Source organism: Haliotis rubra, unplaced genomic scaffold (genome assembly GCF_003918875.1).
Source record: "Haliotis rubra isolate DU_JTF1 unplaced genomic scaffold, ASM391887v1 Scf763, whole genome shotgun sequence".
Lineage (NCBI taxonomy): Eukaryota > Metazoa > Mollusca > Gastropoda > Lepetellida > Haliotidae > Haliotis > Haliotis rubra.
In genome coordinates this window covers 119,078-143,607 of record NW_025767483.1, presented here as the reverse complement: position 1 = coordinate 143,607, position 24,530 = coordinate 119,078, and the positions used below count along the sequence as shown (strand labels likewise).

General features: G+C 40.7%; 1 protein-coding gene across 1 annotated transcript; it reads right to left on the bottom strand.

Annotated features, from left to right (window-relative positions):
* Positions 1-686: 686 nt before the first annotated feature.
* LOC124260443 lies at positions 687-22,847 on the bottom strand. Its single transcript, XM_046694762.1, has 5 exons — positions 22,191-22,847; positions 12,991-13,199; positions 2,982-3,142; positions 2,141-2,316; positions 687-812 (listed from the first exon to the last, which is right to left on the bottom strand). Exons 1-5 carry the CDS (start codon positions 22,495-22,497, stop codon positions 766-768), a joined length of 900 nt encoding a protein of 299 aa, XP_046550718.1. The 5' UTR covers positions 22,498-22,847; the 3' UTR covers positions 687-765.
* Between the last annotated feature and the right edge of the window lie 1,683 nt (positions 22,848-24,530).

The following is a 24,530-nucleotide window of genomic DNA, read 5'->3' as shown; positions in this document are numbered from 1 at the left end:
ACAAGGATGACTTCTGCCGATGACTGCTTTCTATTCTTAGAGAAGTTTTCCAATCACATATCAACCTACCGGGTACCCATATGCTGCTGGTTCAGTAGTACCGCATGTCAAACACATTAATGAGACTTTACAGATTGATTAAGTATTGTATTGTCATACAATTTGTGGAGTCTTACGGATATCATACTGACAAACCAAGAAACAATCGAACCCAACAATCAGCAGAGCAAATGGCGGCACCTCAGCCAGTGCGTCACGCAAGCTACACCTGTCTGGTGTTAACAGTATTTCAGTTTCAACACAAGTGTCAACTGTCAAGATAGTGCTGAAGGAAAGCCCAAGTGAGTTGGGTTTTACGCCGCTTTTAGCAGTATTCCAGCAATATCACGGCGTGGGACACCATAAATGGGCTTTATACGTTGTACCCATTTATGGAATCGAACTACGGCCTCCAGCGTGACGAGCGAACGCTTTAACCACTGGACTACCCCATCGCCCCGGGGGGGAAGCCCAAAGTGACAGAAGGCACGGGAACAAGGAACAGACAGACGTGTATCATACTTGCGACCACTGTAGGATCCGAACTAACGGCAGGCGACGTAACTAACAAGACCAATAAAATGGGTTAGTTGAGAAAATGCAAAGAGACATTTGCCACTGAAGCGGCGTCACTATCAGCAAGTCCGTTAAGGAGAAACCCTTTATTGCCAAATGATGTGCTCAGACCTTCACATTGGTGTTAAGATTTTACTTCACATCCCGTCTTCACACAAACTTCACAAAGACTGCAAGGGCCTCTGCTTTTCCATACTCTAAAAACACCAAAAAATATATTATTCGTCACATGATATTTACCAAAACACAATGTCAACGGTGCTAAAGTCTGGCATGTAGTTTGTGTCTGGATTTAATCCCAAGCCGAGGATCATAATGGACAATGGATCCTTTCACTGCAAAGGAGCGCAACTCTGTACAGAGTTATGGGCCCCTAATTTTTTACACTAATTCATCATCCCAAACGGTGTTCCACTAAAGTGAGTGAGTGAGTTTAGTATTATGCCGCTTTTAACAATATTCCAGCAATAATCACTGCGTGTGACACCAGAAATGGGCTTCACACATTGTACAAGTAGATTTCGTACAAAGCGTTGACGTCATCAATTACATGAGATCACAATGCTTTGACATCGTCAAATTACATGACTCACAATGCTATTACATCATACACTCGCTGACGTCACAATGTTATGACATCGCTTCTCTGCAAGTCTATTGGCAGTGTGCAGAGATGTACATTTTTCATTGGAAACAAATGAAGAGTGATTTTTTTATGATAAATAGAATCTCACCCTCGTGAGATATCAAATGTATGAACACTCGTTGATAAAAGTAAAAATACCTCAGATATTTGTAACTTTATCAACTCGTGCTGATATAATTGATATCAGCAGACACTTGGGTGAGATTCTCTATGTATTCTTAATGCTATGGAAACCGACAATATTATAATGTTAATTTGCATATTCAGAATGTACCAGATAACACCTAAAGCATGTTCAAAGCGCTATACATTTACAGCAGTCACTGGGTCTGTGTGTAATCGAGTTGTGTTCTCAGCTCCCTGGGATCATAAAAAAACAAGCTGCCTGTGAGGCGGGGAAGGTTAACATTCACATCCATCTCTTCCGCTATCTACCCATTTACTGCTGGGTGAAGAGTGAGAGAGTTGGTGAGGTTTTACGCCGCTTTTAGCAATATTCCAGCAATATCACGGCGGGGGACACCAGAAATGGGCTTCACACATTGTACCCATTGTACAGGGTCTTCGGCGTGACCACTTCATACCACTAGGCTACCCCACCGCTGCTTTTAGCAATATCATGTCGGGGACATCAGAAATGGGCTTCTCATATTAAACCCATGGTGGGAATCGAACACGGTTCTAGACTCATTTAAGCGAAGGCGACAGTGCTACTTGGGTACTGGACAGAAGCTCAATAAACTATCAACATGGCGAACACGGTCACCCGTCAAAGTTATCTACCCTACTTACCAACGTCATTGATTCGTGACCTGTACCACGTGACACGGCACCACAAGCGGCTGAAACTGGAATATTTTTACGATTGATGGAACAAACCTTTGTTTTGGAACTCTGTGCCCTCCGAACCTTTAGCATAGAGGAACTGGGGTTTGGGACTCTCCTTGTCAAAGTTGCAAACGTTGGCCACCATGTTTGTGACGATGAGCCAGCCGAAGTTGTTGCAGTTGTTGAAGACTCCCGACATCGAGATGTAGAACTTCCGGAACAACTGCCTGTTGGTGTAAGATGTGTATGAATGAATCACCTGGATTAATGTTTTCAGGTCAGTGTGTCCAACTGGTTTGGTTTGGTTTGGTTTAACGCCGCACTCAGCAATATTCCAGCTATATGGCGGCGGTCTGTAAATAATCCAGTCTGGACCAGACAATCCAGTGATCAACAGCATGAACATCGTTCTACACAATTGGGATACGATGACATAGTTTTCAGGGTGTATTTCGAACGACAGTTTGTCGTCGCACGACTGATTCCGCCAAAATCATCGTCTATCTATCTGTTCAGTTTGAGGTTTTGCCGTACAATCTCAATAAACATTCTAGAAAGTGCTGATAATTTGTTTTTTCTCAATTTCGAACTAATCTTCAAAGCGTTGACTAGACTGGAAGTCGCCAGTTTGAAACTTCTGCCGTAAAGTTTGAGAAAGCTGTGCTCTGACTGACTAAAGTCGACTTCATTTTGTTCATTTTATTGGTTGGTCTAAGTTGACGTAATGCGATATCCTCAGACCAAACATAAACCATCTCATGCGGAGGCAACTGATGTGAGGTCGTAACTGACGTCGTCTACATGCAGTCATAAAGTGTCTTTTTGCGTTGTGGTGCCTTGAACTTCCGGGTTATAAAAACAAAACATTGCTCCCGCCTGTTACACTACCTACCCTTGGATAGAGAAGAAGGTTGGCGAAAAGGTTGGTAGATCTACAGTGTAGGGATGCGTGCGTAGTCGGGCGTAGGAGAACCAGTCGTCCCTGCTACTGGCCACGCCGTCAAACGTCATGGACAACACCTCTGTACCGTTCTCGTACAGTCCCAGCTTCACCTAGTGACAGCAAGCATGTGTTGAAGTAAGGACAAGACACGACAGTATCCGTTATGCCATAAACTATAACACTGTTGACATTTGCTCAATGCTACATCCACACTTAACATATGCTACTTATAGTTTGGCATGAAATGCACGTGGACCCGCAAACAGATTCTTTAATACAAATGCATAAAATCGGTGATTTACAATGTGATTAGGTTGTCTGACAAAACATCCACTTGCACAGTTTGAGATCGATTGGGTCATTGGATGAAGAGATGCATTTCATGCCACATGCATTTCATGCCAAACTATAGGGACCGTTCATAATTTATGGCTAGGGGTGGGGTGTATTTAAGTTAACCAGATACACTGAGATCGCTTCTTTCTGGCAAACAATGTTATAACACTGATGATGTAACACACACACACACACACACACACACACACACACACACACACACACACACACACACACACACACACACACACACACACACACACACACACACACTAAAATGTATGTACAACTTAAGTCTCTCACACACACACACACACACACACACACACACACACACACTGTTTTCATATACAAAATCAATTACACCCCCTTCCCACAATAGTTTCATATTTTTATGTACATGTGTGCAAGATTGATGATCCCTCCTACCTCCCGGAAGAAAATGGGTGAGGTGACAACTGGAAAAAATATTACCCGCTGCCACGGTAACCGCCAAGCTCTCCACCGAGAAGCTGTAGCGCTAACAATCGTATGACGTCATAATATGACGCATGTCGTTCAGCTGCTTTTCTGTTCACTTTGTACATATTTATTTTACCCAGTTGCACTGCTTCATTTAAGCTATTTTATACATTGAGTGGTTTGAACACTCAGCTGAAACATAATTAACAATTTTTATAGCATTTTTATGCTTGTCAGAATATGTTTCACTGATGTTAAAAATCCAGTCGAGAGGCAGACGCCATTTTGTTTGCATGTCATATAGTCGGTAGCGATCTTTAACATGAAATAAAATGATATTTTGTACATTTAACATGGCGGTGTAAACATTGACACTTAGGTAATGGTATACACCACCTAACCATTGACACTTAACATATGGTAGACACCACCTAACCATTGACACTTAACATATGGTATACACCACCTAACCATTGACACTTAACATATGGTATACACTACCTAACCATTGACACTTAACATATGGTATACACCACCTAACCATTGACACTTAACATATGGTACCATTGACATACCACCACCTAACCATTGACACTTAACATATGGTATACACCACCTAACCATTGACACTTAACATATGGTATACACCACCTAACCATTGACACTTAACATATGGTATACACTACCTAACCATTGACACTTAACATATGGTATACACTACCTAACCATTGACACTTAGGATATGGTATACACTACCTAACCATTGACACTTAGGATATGGTATACACCACCTAACCATTGACACTTAGGATATGGTATACACTACCTAACCATTGACACTTAACATATGGTATACACTACCTAACCATTGACACTTAGGATATGGTATACACTACCTAACCATTGACACTTAACATATGGTAGACACTACCTAACCATTGACACTTAGGATATGGTATACACTACCTAACCATTGACACTTAGGATATGGTATACACCACCTAACCATTGACACTTAGGATATGGTATACACTACCTAACCATTGACACTTAGGATATGGTATGCACTACCTAACCATTGACACTTAGCATATAGTACACTACACCACCTAACCATTGACACTTAGGATATGGTATACACTACCTAACCATTGACACTTAGGATATGGTATACACTACCTAACCATTGACACTTAGGATATGGTATACACTACCTAACCATTGACACTTAGGATATGGTATACACTACCTAACCATTGACACTTAGGATATGGTATACACTACCTAACTATTGACACTTAGGATATGGTATACACTACCTAACCATTGACACTTAGGATATGGTATACACCACCTAACCATTGACACTTAGGATATGGTATACACTACCTAACCATTGACACTTAGGATATGGTATACACTACCTAACCATTGACACTAACCATTGACACTTAGGATATGGTATACACTACCTAACCATTGACACTTAGGATATGGTATACACTACCTAACCATTGACACTTAGGATATGGTATACACTACCTAACCATTGACACTTAGGATATGGTATACACACACCTAACCATTGACACTTGACACTTAGGATATGGTATACACTACCTAACCATTGACACTTAGGATATGGTATACACTACCTACACCCATTGACACTTAGGATATGGTATACACCACCATAACCATTGACACTTAGGATATGGTATACACCACCTAACCATTGACACTTAGGATATGGTATACACCACCTAACCATTGACACTTAGGATATGGTATACACTACCATTTGACACTTAGGATATGGTATACACTACCTAACCATTGACACTTAGGATATGGTATACACCATTGACTAATCCATTGACACTTAGGATATGGTATACACCACCTAACCATTGACACTTAGGATATGGTATACACCACCTAACCATTGACACTTAGGATATGGTAAACACCACCTAACCATTGACACTTAGGATATGGTATACACTACCTAACCATTGACACTTAACATATGGTATACACCACCTAACCATTGACACTTAGGATATGGTATACACCACCTAACCATTGACACTTAGGATATGGTATACACCACCTAACCATTGACACTTAGGATATGGTATACACTACCTAACCATTGACACTTAGGATATGGTATACACTACCTAACCATTGACACTTAGGATATGGTATACACCACCTAACCATTGACACTTAGCGTACGTTACTTAACACCACATAGACACGTAGCATATGATACTCAACACTATAATAATAAAAAGTCATCACAACTATTAATATTTTAAATCTTTAATGAGATAATTAGTTTAAAAGTGTAATTTGTTGAACGTCAGATGACCATAGATTTTATTTGATGATTTGCCAATACGCCTTTTACCAAGAAAAGTCAAAATCATTAACATATCATGCCAATAACTAACTGTGAAACGTTAAGAGATCGTGCGACAAAGGTGTTGTTCCAACTTCCAACATCAGTGTCCATTGCACATAGCCGTTCCTGACATTACAGACACAGTATGTCAACAAACGTTTAATTGAGAATGCACATCACATTTACACGTTTCACTGTATTTTTCGAGTGGGGGTAGCCTAGTGGTTAAAGCGTTCGCTTGTCATGCTGAAGACCCGGGTTCGATTCCCCACATGGACACAATGTGTGAAGCCCATTTCTGGTGTCCCCACCGTGATATTGCTGGAATATTGCGTAAAACCATATTCACTCACTCACTCACCCAATTACTCTGAGTGTGAATCGATGGCGCTTTTAAAGTTTAAAAGATTTGGATTACTAGAAATTGTGCCATTTAATGGCGACATATAAGGTTTAGACCAATGATGAAAAGAAGGACATTTTTTTCACACTGGCATAAAATTCTAACTTCATGGTGACATTTATATTAACGAACTCTCAGTGTGAAAATCCTAATACATTTACAAAGAAATACTTTCACCTGATCATTTGGACATATAATGCCAAGACGTTCGATGAAAATATCTCAGATTAGTTCAACGTAACGCTAAACAATATTACCGCATCGCAGGGCTGTAACTTTCCGGATCCGGTAAACAACGCTCTGATTGGTCACTATCGGCACGCGACATGAAATGAGATATCTCCAGATTCTTGTTTAGTGGTAGCGAGAACCAAGATCTGATTTTGATGAGACTGCATTATCAAATACATTTGGTTGAACGTTATAAATGTCAGTCTGTTAGAATCCTTAGTTTCAATTATCATTATTTGGTGAGCTAGTTTTCTATGTTACTGCGATAGTTGCCCCAAGTCGTGCAGTCTCCATTTGGAAAACAAATAACAAAGACTTGTCATAAATCTATCCACATACGATGAAAATATGAAACCAAAATGGTAATGCTGTTTAATATTTCCATCACGGAAACCGAGAAGCTGACTGAAAGGATGGTTTAACAATTTGTGAAACGACACTGGTCTATACACAATAGGTTGTCCCTTTGAAGTCTGAGTTGTGAAGGTGGTCGGAAATCATGCAATCGTTAGGCGATGAAAAGATGGATTATACTTAAATACAGAGTGAGTTAGTGAGTATGGTTTTACGCCCTTTCTAGCAATGTTCCAACAATATCACGACGGGGGACACCGGAAATGGGCTTCACACATTGCACCCATGCGGGGAATCGAACCCGGGTCTTCGGCGTGACGAGCAAACGCTTTAACCACTAGGCTACCCCACCGCCCCCTGAAATTACAGAACGTCAGGGTGTAACAGGTACTCTTCGCGTCTTTTAATATGGCACAGCTCGTATCAAGGCACCGAAAGTTCGCTCTCGAGGCAGACCTTCTCTCCTCTGGGCCACTTAAGGGTCTGCACTCTACGCAAGTCTTGATCTGAATATTTTAAATATAAAAAGTTATTAAAATTTAAAAAACAGGACATGAAACGAAAAAGCATGTTCATTCAACCCCAACGTAATAGGACAACCATTCTACGTGACATCTCACCTTGACGGAATAAGCCGAGTGAGACCGATTGTAAAATTGATAAGCACAATCATACTAATCGATAAAACCGATTATACTCCAACATATGTCTAAAAAACAACGTGTGTTAATAGCCTGCTCATTTTTCACGATACATTGACATTTCGGTTATTCAAACTGACTCTGCAGCTGTTTGTTTCACACAATTAGTTTTACGACTAGTATAATTTCCTAAACTCTTTGATACATATCTTTCTTCCCGGAGTTCGGCAGTAAACCAAGTCATGTGATTATAGGCGATAAAACATTATTGTGAAATGGTTGTCAAAATCACGCGACTTTGATTTTGGGGCATTTGATAAACGTTTTTGATTGATTTAAGACAATTTAGCCACAGGGGCATTGCACTGACGACATTGGTCATAACAGCTATTACATGGCGTTCTTTTGTCACGGGGGATATGTCCTGGGGTGCGGAGCCCAGTCAACGAAGCGTTTCATCTTGTTTCATGTTAAACCTATCATTACATGCATCGAGTGACCTAGTCTGCTGCGCGATGTTCTATATTTGTCAAAAATGATCGCTCATTACAATGGCAAGTCGTTAATAGCTCATTACAATGTAATTTCCTAATGGAGACAAGCTCAAACAAACAATTAGCATATTATAAATTGGTCGACAAACACGTTTTAGGGGTGTGCCAGTCAGAGGTCATGACTCCTTTTAAGTTTAAGAGGGATAAAAAAAAATGATTCGGGGGTTCAGTGGGGAGGTGCTGATGAGGTTGACGGACCCAACAAAGATTTATTCTTAGAAACGGGGCGATGGATGAATCTAGTGGTTAAAGAGTTCGCTCGTCACTCCGCAAACCGATACATGAGTCTCATAAACCAATTTAGACAAGGAACTAATTTTCAGCCGATCCGAATTTTCTCGTGTGAAAGTGAAAAGAGACACTACAAACAACTATGGTTACACGAAATTCCAATTCCTTGTTTCATAAGAAAATGGTATTTACAAGTTAATTTTAATTTTAAACTGATACAAAATCGTATTTCTATATTTTATGACGAGGTTTAGGCAGCATGACCTTAATTAAGACGTCACAGACTGCCCCTGTTTGAAAAGTCGTAAAATAATTCACAATTCATCTGGGTGACTGGTTACACCTGTTAAGTGTTATTTGCGCTTATTAAGTGTATTTTTGTAATGTACAATGTCATTGGATATAATATCAAGGTCGTACAAGACCGCCAAACTTTTCTAGCGGCCGAGCCTCGATTTGAGATTTCCACGCCATTTGTCAGAGCAGGCTGTGCGATAGAGCACGCTGCACGACGAGTTTGCAAGTATTAGAAGATGTGTGTTTGAAGCAATTTGAACCCCTTGTGTCCACACATGTGCAGTGAATGGACTGAGTTAATGCTGACAATGACAACAATACATATGTTCATCCATGTGTCGAATTTCCTTTATTTATGTTCAAGCTTAATCGACTTATGTACACTTAAATGCGTTTAATAAATTTGCTTATTGTTGACCTCTGCGGTTTTTTTCATCTTTTCTTTTGTGAAGTGTTTCTTTTGTCGGCAAAGATTATCAATACTGGATTTGTATTGTATATGCGACTATGCCCTGATGTTTTTTTTATGTTATTATTATTATTGGATATTTATATAGCGCACATATCCAGGCATTAGTGCATGCTCAAGGCGTTGGTATTTGTTCCCTCGATCATTGGATGTCCATCTCAACTTCCTGGGTATCACACAACTCTTGTAGCCACTAGTCGCACCAAGTTAATGTGACTTTCTCATCCTAACGAGGTACCCATTCACAGCTAGGTGGACTGGGACACAGTCACAGTACTTTGTACAAGTTCACTGCACGTTACTGTATCCGCAACTAGGTGTTTGCACGTATTCATGTGGCCACCATCTGGTCATATACCAACGGATTCGTGGGTTCTGGGTTGTGTACTGTACACAACACTGAAAGAGACTGCACACAGAGTTGACTCCTAGGTTTTTACACCCGGTCACAGGTGGGCTCGATCCCAGCACCTCATGCTCGCTGGATCACTAGCCAGGCGCCCTAGCCAGCTCGCCCACCACGCACGGTTTGGTGTATTTCCATTCACATAAATTTGCAAGTTCTATGATTCTTTATGAAATTGTTATCAAAACTTATGGGTCTGTAAAGTTCGCACAGGAGCATAAAGTTATGACTAAGTACGCAAGATCACACGGGAACAAGCTGCACAACAGCTTACAAGCTGACAAGTAAAAGTGTCATATAGCTGGTATAACAACACATACGTGGTGTCAGGCCGCAACGCAACCGAACAGAACAGGACAGAACCCAACCGCAACCAAACCAAACCAAACCTAAATTTATCGGACCGCAACGCAACGCAACCGAACAGAATCCAACCGCAACCAAACCAAACCAAACCAAACCCAACGTAAATTTAAAGCCAACGCAACGCAACGCAAACGCAACGCAACGCAACGCAAACCGACCGCAACCGCGTTACATGGTATATCATGCCGCACCGCATTGTGGAATCACGTCGCATGTATCCCACCACACAAACTCGCGCCACAAATGACATCATATGTTACCGTTAAAGACCGGATGAAAAACAAGCGGTAAAGTAGAAGTGAATAAAATGGTGACGGTTGATTTTCATAAAAGCTGCCTGTCAGTCGAAACCGGTTAATGACCATGACAAAAGCACTGAATGTGGGAACTCTATTCGAGGCATCAAACAATATAGAATATGAGAACACTAAAAATAAAATAGTCTGAAAGCATTATGCAATAAACTGTAACAATTATATATGAATGCCTCTATTACCTGAAAATTAACTTAAGAGCGTAAACTCATTAGGGTAATTGTTATATCTGAACTAGAAGTAGTTCATTTGCTGACATCGATTTCCAGCCTGGTAAAAATGCTCCTAAGACGTAATTTATAATGTTGTAAAATATCCTAAATGTTAGAAATACAAAATAATTTTGCAATTAAATGATCACACATAACATTGGGCCTCAAACATAACTCTACACACCACTCATTGAATGTCGCGTTGTGTTCGATTTCACATAAACGGTTACATGTCAGATGTATTAAACGGCGTAATTGGCTGTGAAAGTATTTCATCAATCATGCGATCAGGCAGACTCGTGTTCATGAATTATACACATCGGGAAAGAAACGTAACACTTGCACACTGCACTGCGTTATTCTGCCATGTAACCTGTATTTACAACCGACATCAGACAATACACATACATCATACACTCTCTTTTTGTGTCCATGAAATATAAAAACTCACTTTGGCTGAAATACATTTTGATCCAGATAGTGGGCTTTCCAGCTGGTTGTTAGGTTATGCACCATAACATGAAACACACACACGTGCTACACGGACGTCAGAAACACGCGCACGTGCTACACACACGCTACACGGACGTCAGAAACACACGCACGTGCTACACGGACGTCAGAAACACACGCACGTGCTACACGGACGTCAGAAACACACGCACGTGCTACACGGACGTCAGAAACACACGCACGTGCTACACGGACGTCAGAAACACACGTACGTGCTACACGGACGTCAGAAACACACGCACAGAAACACACGCACGTGCTACACGGACGTCAGAAACACACACACGTGCTACACGGACGTCAGAAACACACACACGTGCTACACGGACGTCAGACACACACACACACACGTGCTACACGGACGTCAGAAACACTACACAGACAACAAATAGACACAAGCGCGCACAACGAAGACATCAAAGCTACTGTCCAGACACCAGACACACTTCACAGATTTCATACACACAGACACAGTAGACACGATACTGGCACAATGCCAACTACTCAGACATCAGACACGCAGACACATTACACAGACAACAAACACATAACACAAACGATCATCGACATGAGTGAAACAGCGGATTTGTAAAAAAAATTGAAAGTTATAGGAAAGCCTCAAGACGCCCAAAAGTGACGCTTGTCTTTTACCTACCTGTACCAAACTTTTATTCCAACCAGTTATCTCAACCTCAATAGATATTGTGACATTAAATATCATTACACTCCCAACCGAAAGGAAATATTAACACAGACATATTAGTCTCTATGAAAGGAAACAGACAAGAAACGGTTGGGTAGTCCGTGGTTTATCTGTGCGTGTGCGTGAGTTTCCAATCTACTGAATTTTCATTCCAATCGCCCTGATTTTCAGTGTGAATTGAAATAACATAAATAAATTGATAAATCTGCCTCGATGTGACACGAAAATACCCCCACCACTGCATACTCTTCAGAACTCTTCCCATCTTTCTTCAGCTATGTGTTTTCGTTTCAAAAGCAAAGTAACCCAATCTCGTAATAAAATTAATTAATTTCAACACTAGTACCAAATAGTGAAAAAGGCGCTTGCGCAGCGCATCTTAGAAATTCTACCAGTCTATCTAAGAGCTCAGTACACTGATCAAATAAATGCGACAGAATCCTTTCCACAGCCTCAAGAAATCCAAATTAAAGCAAAGTCCACTGTACGACCCCGAGTGCATCATGAACATGTGTTTATGAATCGCTATTAAACTTTAATAGTGATGATACAGAAAAAGTGAGAGTACCCTCCCCTACCCCACGCACCAGTTTAAAATAATAGCCTCTGTTATAGTTCCCTATTTGACGCGTACCATATGTTGAGGAGAACAATTGCCTTGCCTTTACATGTGTTTGTGACGATGGTGAGCCACCGTTTCGCAAATATCTTGCATCCAAACCATATGGAACGTGTTTCATAGACAAAGGCTCATAATCTAATCAGAATCGATGGCGAGTGTTCTCTTTTCATTTTTAACAATTTGTTTCGTATGAAGTTCCCTTGCTGTTTGAGCTTGGAGTTCAGAACCACAAAAATGTCGATGGCCACATTCGATGGTGATGTATTTCAGTGGGTATCAGGAATTTAGTGGTGCTTTGCCCTTATGTGTGTAGTGTTTCGGCGAATGTTTTCTGTTTAGGAACGTTGTTATTTGTACACTTTTGGTCAAATCAAAATGTATACTATTTTCTACCAGGCAGTAGTTTTACCATGTTCAGGTACATATCCTCTTACCTCTTTGATCCCTGCCGTCGACCAATCATCCAACCAGTGAGACCGATAGAAAGGGTAGCTTGAGGATGCGGCATACTTCGAGAAGGAAGCAGGGTTCTGATTGGTCAGCTCCAGGTCATGTGCCACCCCAGGCTGTGACCAGGACTCTATGAAGTTTATACCAGACCCACTGACCGCCTTGAAGACCAGCGTCCACTCGTTGCTGCTGACTGTAAGAAAAGACGCAAGAAAATATAACCGTGAGCAACGATGTAGGCTCCATGGTCCTTATGCGACAAGCCGTTTAGTACCAGGTTACCCTTTGAGAACTTCCTCGGAGGATCCTAAAGTCAATATGAGATGCACCAGGACGCCAGTGTAGGAATGTATAAATAGGAGTTATGTCATCTGACTTGCATTCAGTTTATTTCAAAGCTCATAGTCATGGATCTAAGAATATCAGTTGGTGTCACAGGAAAAATCATTCTCTTCCCACAGAGGTTACTCCTGTCATATCTTCCTACGTAGCCTCTAGACAGAACTCAGTCATGTTATGGCGGATCAGTGGCGTCTCCATCGCCCTCGTTGACAACGGACAAGCTAGCCATTAAACGTCTTGTGTGTAATATCAACACAAGTCCCCGGCAGATGGGGGATATTTGTGGCCCCACATTTGCTTGTGTTAGTCAAGTTGAATCTAAGTCGATGTAACACGTGTTCTGATTGGATAGAAAGAAGGGAGATAATTCGTGTTGCGATCTTTTGCCGCTAGGGGGATTTTACGAGAACCGGGAAATATGGCCGTATTAGAACAGAGGTTCGTAGGAAGATATGACAAGTAGCCTCTGTGGGAAGAGAATGGGGAAAAATAGTCTTAAAGGACAAGAACCCGTTGTTCCAACTGTCAGGTACACTTACTGTTGGGTGGCCGCGACCGAACCGAACGCTGTTTATCCAGGCCGTTGGTGACACGAATTTTAGTAAGCAATATAAGACTTTGGCTTGAATCATGTTTTCCTGTTCTCTCCTTACTCTTACGAGCGACGGGCTACAATTGGAGAATACAATGGACAAACATAGCCGAAATGTACCCAATGTCTGATTTACAGGTGTTTGAAATTTATTTTTGAGGGCCAGGAATCGTGAACAGATCTCAAAACCACAGCCAACAAGTTTGTGAAACGAGTGTGGATCTCTTGAAGACAGCCGAGGTCGCGGGGTCATGTACAAGTAGTCCCGGAAGAGAAATAGTTCCCTCTTTAGCAAACTGTAGCACCGTTGTTCTTAGGTTTATAGCCAAAACAGTTAGTGTTCTGGAATCAGTAGAACCTCTGCTATCAGACGAAGACGCCTACAGGTTACATAGATTTTAGTAAGTGTTTTCAGTATTTTCATGCTTAATTTCCTTTTGAATAAATCTTGAAGAAGTCTTTGAAAATGTTTGGCGAGAACTTTGGCCCAGAATTAGGACTCAATATGGCGGCCATCGAAGGCACATGTCGGCACTGTTTGTGCTCAATGTGCAGAGTAGTTCCTGGACACAAAGTATGGACATTGTGGAAGCTCTGGAGCTGATGGTTCGAGCAAAGCACATTTTGGAAGACAGGTACTCAGAAAACTCGTGACAAAAACGACCAAAAACTTCAATCCAATATGGCTGCCAAACGGTGCCATTTGGCCACATGAGTCATAAACCATCGCCGCGTAAACCCAGTTCATTCATTCATTCATTCATTCATTCTCAATCACTCTTAGAAAACCGACAACCATGATGTGTTTCACCCTTTGAACTCGATGTATCCAGTGGTAGTACCCTCAGACAGTGGTAGACTATCGTGAGCGAAAACTAGTTGCAATGAGTTCAGTGGCTGAATTAGCATTCGTGATTTCCCGGTAACATTGTTTGATGCTCATACCATCATCCTCTAGTTTGTCTCGGCATAGCTCGTGGATTTTAAAGCTAACCCTAATATAATGTACGTTTTTGTTGAAATACCCTTCCCATTTTCATTCCACATAGTTTGAGCTAAACCAAAACTGGTTCAGCGAATATCATGAAAACAGTATTACTACATGTAAGCTGGTAAGTAGTTTCATATTCATCGTTGTTCAGTATGGACAAATAAAACGCTTCAAATTCACTTAAGTGGGCCCCAAAGCGTATTAGATATATAGAGACGTATTACCGAGGCAACAAGGAACAAGAGACCAGAAAGTTGACAGCGTCTACTAGGGGTTGTCAGTATCCTGTTGCTTTACTAGCCATACAATGGCCGTACACAAGGAAAGAAGGGACAATGATGCATGCATAGTATTGTTAAATTAAAGAACTACAGGATACTGCAAAGTCGATTCGGTGAAATATATATGACTAAATGTGAGGTGAGGTGAAATTGGGTTTTTACGTCGTGCTTGAGAATATTTCGCTCATATGACAACGTGCATGCGTGTGTATGTGTATGTGCGGCTGCTTGTACTAGCCCAGACTTAAGCTGGTTGTATAGTGCTAGCTCACTGAGATACCATGCCGCAGTGAAGCATGAATACCCCACTCAGACAAAGTATACTGACTCCGAGCCGACCAGTCCTTGTTGTACCCATTAATGCCGAGAGCCAACGTCTTTTGGTATGACGCGGTCGGGGATCGAACCCGCGACCTTCCGCTCTCCGGGCGGACGCTCTAACCACTACACCACGGAGGCGGTCTATGACTAAAGGCGTGTTTTATTATTTTCATGGGGGCGGTGGGGTAGCCTAATGGTTAAAGCGTTCGCTCGTCACGCCGAAGACCCGGGTCACAAAGAAAAATCACTCACTATTATTTTCATGGGCTCAGATGGAGTATATTTCCGAAATAAGAATAAAGCCATGTAGCTTCGTAAATGTTGCATCGTAGCAATAAAATGTGTGATTTATATATATTTGAAAATATGTTCGTGAAACAATGAATTGCTCATTTGAGTGTTCATAAGAGATAATCACATGATATGAATAGGTTGAAAAGTAGTCACGGGCAAGGATACAATCACGTACATGTCAATCATCCAAATAACATTTTAAAACCTTTTACAATGGAGTCAACTTTCTTTGAGCAAGGTTTCATAACTTGCCATCTTCGCGATGTTTCTGCTTCTTCAGTCATGACATCTGGCGGGCAGTCGCTAGGCAACCAGCCATGTTCCCTTATTCAAATGATCTATAAATAATATAAAAAATCTCTAAAAAGGGTAAAGACTGAAAATGAGATAATAATGCATCTATTGTATGATTTTTATGAATTCTTTATTTAATAGTTTTATAGGGAATAAGTCAGTAATACATATTTCAGCTCTACGACGACATGAAAATCTGTATGGTTGGTTGGTTGGTTTTTTCACGCCACACTCTGGGCCAGACAATCCAGTGATCAACAGCATGAGCATCGATCTACGCAATTGGGATACGATGGCATGTGTCAACCAAGTCAGCAATCAAGCCTGACCACCCGATCCCGTTGTCTTACGACAAGCATGGGATGCTGAAGACCAATTCTAACCCGGATTTTCATGGGAGAAAACTGTATGATGGTATTGTGTTGAACAAAAGATTGTTACTTAGGGTCACCATTTTGACATCTCAGACATCCACTCGAAACTTCTTTGAGTGGCATTTTAGAAGTTGGAAGGTACAATACAGACAAACTTCTGTATTTCGTGAGTGCGACGTTTCAGTACAGGTTCTTGTATCGTTGTCAAGCAGGCATTACAACGGTACAAGAATCTGTACCGAAACGTCGCTTTCACGGAATAAAAAAGTTGTTATGCATTAAGTTTGTCTATATTAAACCCTTTCAAAAGCTGCTTTCAAAAGTTTCAAAAGTTTCAAAAGAATACTTTCCATGCCGTAGTAAAGTTTATATGTGGAAGATATTTTCAATTTGTCGCATCAGTGAAGTGAAAGTAGTGACTTGCTTCAAGCATATGTATTCAGGTTCCTACGTTGACTTATACCAAAAGTTCTCGTATTTTTGTGAATTTTTTAAGATGAATAATTCCAAAGAATTGCGTGGCTCTTAGCTACATCAACGAGAATATCAACAGTCACGATTCATTTACCGGACTCCTGTGAAGATTCAACTGAGTTGTGTCGACATGGCTGTCTGCACGTAATAAGAATCACGAACGATGTATAATATATTAATGCCTGTATTTGTCTTCGAATCAGGTGTTTATCTTTCAATACATATCCATGACCGGCACCCTTTTGTTCCTGACATTGATAACAAGGTATTCCACTGATCAACCCCTGTTATTATATATGATGTATTACAGCAGGACAAAGGATCCGCCAGGAGTGTTCCCGCTAATGGGGAGCTTAAGTAAAACAAATACAAAATTGATATTGATCGCGCATCTGATCATGAAGTGTAAAGTTAAATCCTCTCAAATGCTTTTCTGAGCTTAATAAACAAAACCCCTGTAAAACCCTGGACTAATCAAGCTGAAACTTAAAATACTCGTCCCACCATGAATGATGATGGAAAACAATACATATAAAAAATAATTAAAAAATGTAAAAAATCAGTGATGCTTGAATTTGTAACTGTCTCATACACATAAATAGACCCTTTAAGCGGCCTTCACACGGCAAACTAAAGTTTGACAACACATGTAGATAAAATTTTAAAAGTTGTCAACTCACGTTTTCACACGTATAACCAGGGATACTCTACAACAGGGATAGGTCACTCGCTTGCTTTCTTTACCATTTGTACTAATTAACATGTGCCTCGTCATGCTCCAACGCACACAGTGACTTGGTTCGTTCCCAGCGCAACTTCGGCTGCGCTCCAACGCACACAGTGACTTGGTTCATTCCCAGCGCAACTTCGGCTGCGTTTAACAGTACTTCAGTCAGTGTATTGTATCAGTCGGAATTTTACAATGAATGAATAAATGAATTAAGAGCAAGAATTATATGTGAATTAATGAAAGAAATAAAGAAAAAGAACAAAAGAAAAAGAACATATGTGAATGAATGAAAGAATAAATGATACACCACGGCCATCCCTCCCCAAACATGTTAAAGAAATGCAAAACTATCGGTAGAACACATGTGTTAACATCAGCTGTCCTTTTTAAAAAAAAATCTACTTTGAGAATTTTTTTTACATTAGTAACTAATTCAGATATCTTATTGCATGTGTGGAATGGCATGGACATTGACAGAATGTTAACTGACACTGTCACAGACCCCTCAAAAAACAGAAAGTTTAGCACCATCACAAAGCGTTGTAAACACCTTTCCAGTTTTGTCACATACTAAGATCAGGGATACTCTACAACCTTATATAGTCTCCCTGCTAAGATCAACAAGAAAGAAAGAAGTTTTAGAACTATAACACTCAAGCATCACAAGCATCAATGGCGTATCAGAACAGATCGGCGATATGTCATATTTTTCACACATCTCAAATACACCCTAACAAATTTTTTAAATTATAAAACTATCACTATTACTTGCAAACACCCTTCACCTGATGGTATATTCCCCTCATAAAAATTGAAGGTGTATGTGAAAGATGTTTTAGAACAATAACTAGAAACACTCAAACAACGCCCTGTAGTATTTCAATGGCAGATCGGCGATATGTCATATTTTTCACACACCTCAAAAACACCCTCACACATTTTTTAAAATTATAAAAATATCACTATTATTTGCAAACACCTTTCACCTGATGGTATATTCCCCTCATAAAAATTAAAGGTGTATGTGAAAGATGTACTGAGAATTGAAGCCAGTGAGCTACAACATGCCGACTTGAAACTTTACTACAAATCTACTGTACTAATACTGACACTAATAACAATTATTTGACTTAAAATGAAGTGACAGAATAGGTAACTTATCTTCTACATGTAGGTTTTCAGTTGTCACAACACTCCGCGTATGCAATCAGCTGTTGAAAATAAACCGGGCTTAATCTTAAAAACTACGCTGCCGCCATATTGGCTACACTGGTCACGTGACGAGCCGAGGCATACGCTAAGGGGCTTTCCGAGGAGTGACCACTCCCCCTTATATATCTCCCTGGTATAACACATGATGTCAAACTTTCGTGTCATGCGCCATGCCTCTATCGGTGCGGTCACGTGACAATTTCGTTGACTGCGATTGGTTGTTTCTGAACACCACGAGTTTGACAACACGTCACACGTCAAACTCGAGTTTGACAATACCGAAGGTTTGATGGAAAAGTTGGTGAGAATAGAGACCGATTCTATTTCTTGAGAACTGTTTGACAACTCTGAAATTGGTGTTGGTGGCGAGTTGTTGGAATGTTCACACTCTCAAACTCGAGTTAGACAACGTGTTGTCAAGCTTTAGTTTGCCGTGTGAAGGCCGCTTTAGAAACAACCAATCCCAGTCAAACGAAATTGTCACGTGACCGCATCGATAGAGGCATGGCGCTCAAATGACAACATGTGTTTGACGTGTGAAAAAGCGAGTTTGACGTGTGAAAAAGCGAGTTTGACAAATTTTAAAATTTCAACAACATGTGTTGTCAAACATTAGTTTGTCGTGTGAAAGCCGGTTTACGCACCATTACGTATCGAACTACAGTCGAGCACCGTTGCCTCGATATTCATGGGACCAAGAAAAAATATCGAGTTATCCGAATTTCGAGACATCCAACCAGGGCATATCATCACATATCACTATTAAAGAAAACAAAACAAAAGTTCTCAGCATGTACTTTTTACTCTGCACAGCATGATCACATAAACACGGGAAAGTCTACTTTGAGAAGACAAAGGACGTTCCATGTTCAGTAAGTGAGCATTGCAATATTGTATTGTATAAATATATTAAGAAATATTTCAGTAACTTCCCCACAATGAGAAATTTTATATCTATTCTACAGAATGAAAATATGGATATGATAAGAAATGTATGTTTATTCTTATATCATGTAAACAAGAAACACAAACTGCTAATACCGTAAGTATGCGCTGATGTGTTACATATTTTCATGATTGTATTATGAGCCGGAGGTCTGTTACTGAATAAAATGTCTGTCTGTCTGTCAATATTGTATTTAGAGTATGGAAACTCACAAAATGGCTTTCGCACATTGAACCCATGTTAGGAATCGAACCGGGGTGTCCGGGAGCCTTAACCACTAAGCTAGCAGACCGACCCCATTTCACTGAGCCTCCCCATTCCACGTGTGCTGTCTCTACAATCAGAATCAGATCCATCCATCACGCCGTTAAGCCAAAATTGTTGACATGTCCGGGTGATAATTAAACGAATTAGGATCGGGTCTAATTTCCGGGTTTGATCGTTCACTTAAATTATATTTATAAGTCTTTTAAACAAAGTGAAACCATGACAAAATAATACGCTGCATGTTCACACACGTCAGGTTTCAATGAACCATCATTGCATTGCTATATTATCGGTCTGGTAATTGGCAATAAAATGCTCGTAATGTCTTTATGCAAGTTGCATACAGATCCTGAACTTCCTGTCATTAATAACCAATAAATAATGGATCAAACTCAAACAGACAGTTTTACTGAACAGTCTAACATCCAACTTTCAGTAAGAATTGGCCTGTACACTCAAGAAATGTCATGACGGGAATTCAGTCCAAAGCCAGGTCACACTGCTTTTATATAGAATGGACATGGAGTAAAACGATACCGAACTTACATCCGAAAACCTACATTTTTCTTTATACATCTACCCAGTACAGTATTCGTGAATTAACTCATTAATAACTATTCGTTCGAATTCAAAACCAGATCTCACCATTCATTTAGAAATGGTTCAAAATAGTCACTGCCTGAGTTGGGTCGCCATGTTGAACAGTAGCCCGGTTACATCAAAAAGTGTCAGCCCGACACGAGGACGAAATGATGCAGGCCTCATAGTTTTGAAAAAAGATTATGCAATGAAATGTCTTAATGATAAGAACTTCCACACACTGATCACTGTATAGTCATAGCAAATTGGTATGTTGGAAGCACATGCAATAAGAAGTTACCACACATAAACTGAAAAGAATTTTATTAAAATGAGACGCGTTGCTATTTCCCCCAATAAATCCCTCTTTTTCACATATTGAAACAAAGCGACAATATTCAGGGCCTACATTTTCGAAGCTTTCTTTGTGCTAAGATAGTCGTAAGTTAACGTTAATGTATGGCACTTACGACTATCTTAGCACTAAGAGAGCTTCGAAAATCTAGGCCCAGGTCATTTCCCCTGTAGTACGCATGTTACGATAACGCCAGAAATTACCCAGTCTCGATTATCTAACCTAAAATATTCCATGTCGTAAAGGGTAATATAGCGGTGAAAAATATAGGACTGGATTGCTGAAAACCGTACAATGTCATTTATATTACCCCAAAGACTGTACGACTTACGTTCGTTTCAGACTGCGCTGCTACTCTTACGTAAATGGCGTAACAGGGCAGGAAATATGAAACCATCAATCTTTTAAGTGGTAACAATTAATTAATTTTTTGTAAAGACTTAAGTGCTACTTTTTTAACCTTCACCAAGGCCTCGTTCCACAAAGCAATATAACTACAACCGTCGTAACTCCCATACTTAAACATAGACTTACGACAGTCGTGGCGCTACGATTACTTTGTGAAACGGGCACCTTTCGATCGTAGCGGTACGTCTGACGTTAACGTCGGGGACGTCTGATGGAACACAGAATAGATAGAATAGATGAAGTTGTTATTTAGTTGTTTCAGTTATATCAGTGGATATTAAATGCTTGACAAGGATGAGTTTCAAAGACAAGGGACCTGGCTTCATTGGGTCAGTGAGTGAGTGAAGTTCCCTGTTATTAAACGGTGTGACAGCTTGATGTAGGAAAGCCTAGATTGGTGCAAGTCTAAGACGTTTACCATTTTGGTTGATTCCAAGAGAACGGGCGTGGTGCTGACAAATTCAGAAGCATAATTGGGGTGTACATGGAACCATCGCTCTATAAGTCGTCGAAATTGATACAATTTTTTTCTGATAAAATAGATCACACATCCTTAATTCGTTTACAGTCGTTTTTTTACACATAAATAAGAAATATCATGACACAATTATTGAAATATACGGATGACTCAACTTCAATTTAAAGTAGGCGTATCCAGACGCATGGAATTAGTTTCACGAATTGTAATATGGAGAACTAAGAAATAATTTGAAATACGGTTTACCTTCTTTGGCAACGGGTCCATAATAGGCCCAGGACAGGTTCTCCTCAAACTTTGCGTCAAAGGTGTACAGCTCCCCTGGATTCAGAACACAGGAACCATCCGCTGGCTTGTAGTTGAAGCTCGCGCATGTCGAGTTCTCTTGACTACAAAGAACTGCACATTCAGATCGCGAAAGGGAACAATCACTCCGGGAACATTCCGAGTTCGAACCCCCCGAGTTGATGAGGCGGTACCCCTCCTTCCCTCTGTAGAACTCCCCGTGCGCAACGTTCAACGCCAGTCCTATTGAAAACAACAGGAGGAACATTGCAAGGGCGCAGCACCAAAGGGCAACCGCTCCAGAAGAACACAGGGCGTTTGTAACGGATGATAAAGTTTAATGACCCGCTTTGAAGTCACGGTAGTGGTACGATGTTCTTCACATGAACACAGGGTTATACACCACAGCACTGGTTAAGCAGTCATTCCTGGATTGGTCCGTCGACCGTGAAATTCTTATGTTTCTACATTAAACATACCAGCATGGGTTTGTTGTCACAACAGTGGAATGGAACAGAGTTGAATGCAGCGGACCCAAGCAAATTACCGGCGTTTGCATGTCAGTCGTTTGACAGAGAGCTCCGGTTTTAAAGCGGTTGGAAGGCAAATCTCAGAGAAATTATCCATTTAACTGTCCTCGTTGCATGGCGCGTTATCCCAGCGTATATAGATTAATACCGCGTTATGGCACCGTCCACCATTTTGTCTCACGACATTTCATTCCAATGTGACACTATACTACTCATGCAAAACGCAAACGGGCTTAGATTGTTTCACTAACCCCCTTCCGTAACGATCCACTTAACTTAAGAAAAAAATAGACAATTTCCATGGGGGAGAAAACGGTTCGTTGAAATACCCGGACATTTGACGTTTCGTTGACAATCAAACCAGTCGCTCTTACGCTGGTTAGTAAATTACTGGAAAACGGCAATGCTATAAACGCCACTGAAAATGGCCTTATTTTGTATAGATAATTATCACTTGTCATGGCTTATTGTAACGTTGGTATTCAAAGGCCGTTCCCTGCCTGCGTTCATGCCTTGCCACTGCTAATGATGATCTGATAACAGGCAATTGATTTTGAGGCTGATGTATGTGGACTGGGGAATTATAGTACAGTATCTGGGCAATAATAAAATACATGTCTAAATATTTTCCGTAGTTTTAATGAAGCGAAACATGAGTTTGGCGTGCATGGAGTTAGTTGAGATAACTGTTCCGATATTAGTCGGTTGAAGGGACCATAAAACCAGGCTGATTTTATCATGGTATTAACAGATGAGTTTCAGAGGTGTGTTCGTATTTTTCGACTTCCTTAAAATATTCAATAATATAAAATTAAATATGTCTTTAAATCAGGCGTGGAATCAGTGGAGTGAGTGAGTTTAATTTTACGCCGCTTTCAGCAATGTTCCATCAATATCACCGCGGGGACACCAGAAATGGGCTTCACACAGTGTAATGTATGTGGGGTGCGTCATCAAACGTGGGTCTTAGGCGTGACGAGCTAAACATGGATCTTAGGCGTGACGAGCTATCACTTTAACCACTAGGCTACCCCACCGCCCCTCTGCCTCTAGAAAGGTATAGTAACTGAAACAGGGCCCTCATCAACTAAACGTTCTTAGCGCTGCGACTTTCGTAAGCTTGTGATAAACTATATAGTCACAATAGTTCTAGACTAACATCTTGAGTCTGAAAGGAATACGCGAAAACCAGTTCGTAAATTACATTCACAAAATATAATGAAAAGGAGCCCCAAGACTTTCTTCATTTTCAGAAATGAAACTGGGGTAATCTAGACTACTTTCTAGACTTGAATGGGCTATATTGGGTAGATTTATTTCCGGGTACGAATGACTACGATAGGTCGCAATGTGAATCGGGACACAGACTCCTTATACACGTTATCAAGACTCTACACCATCGAGGAAACTATACTGAACAGCAAAAGAAATGCAAGTTTCGAAAGAGATCTCATAAAGTAAGCGTTCATGTTGATGGGGGGCGGTGGGGTGGCCTAGTGGTTAAAGCGTTCGCTCGTCACGCCGAAGACCCGGGTTCGAATCCCCACATGGGTACAATGTGTGAAGCCCATTTCTGGTGTCCCTGGCCGTTGGTGGAATATTGCTAAAAGCGGCGTATAACAAAACTCAGTCAGTCAGTCAGTCAGTCAGTCATGTTGATAGAACGTTCATGGTAAAGTGACAAAAAGCCAGACTGCGTTTCTTTTGCTGTTCAGTATATTATCCTGTAAACGTGTCAACTTTACGGGTATTCGTTTTATTTCAGGGGCTC

Excerpts from the sequence above, each read along its gene's own strand:
- LOC124260443 (XM_046694762.1), bottom strand. The coding sequence starts at position 22,497 with ATGTTCCTCCTGTTGTTTTCAATAGGACTGGCGTTGAACGTTGCGCAC. Across the intron at positions 13,200-22,190 it reads TGGACCCGTTGCCAAAGAAG|TCAGCAGCAACGAGTGGACG; the intron begins GTAAACCGTATT and ends CTTTTCTTACAG. Across the intron at positions 3,143-12,990 it reads CGACGGCAGGGATCAAAGAG|GTGAAGCTGGGACTGTACGA; the intron begins GTAAGAGGATAT and ends TGCTGTCACTAG.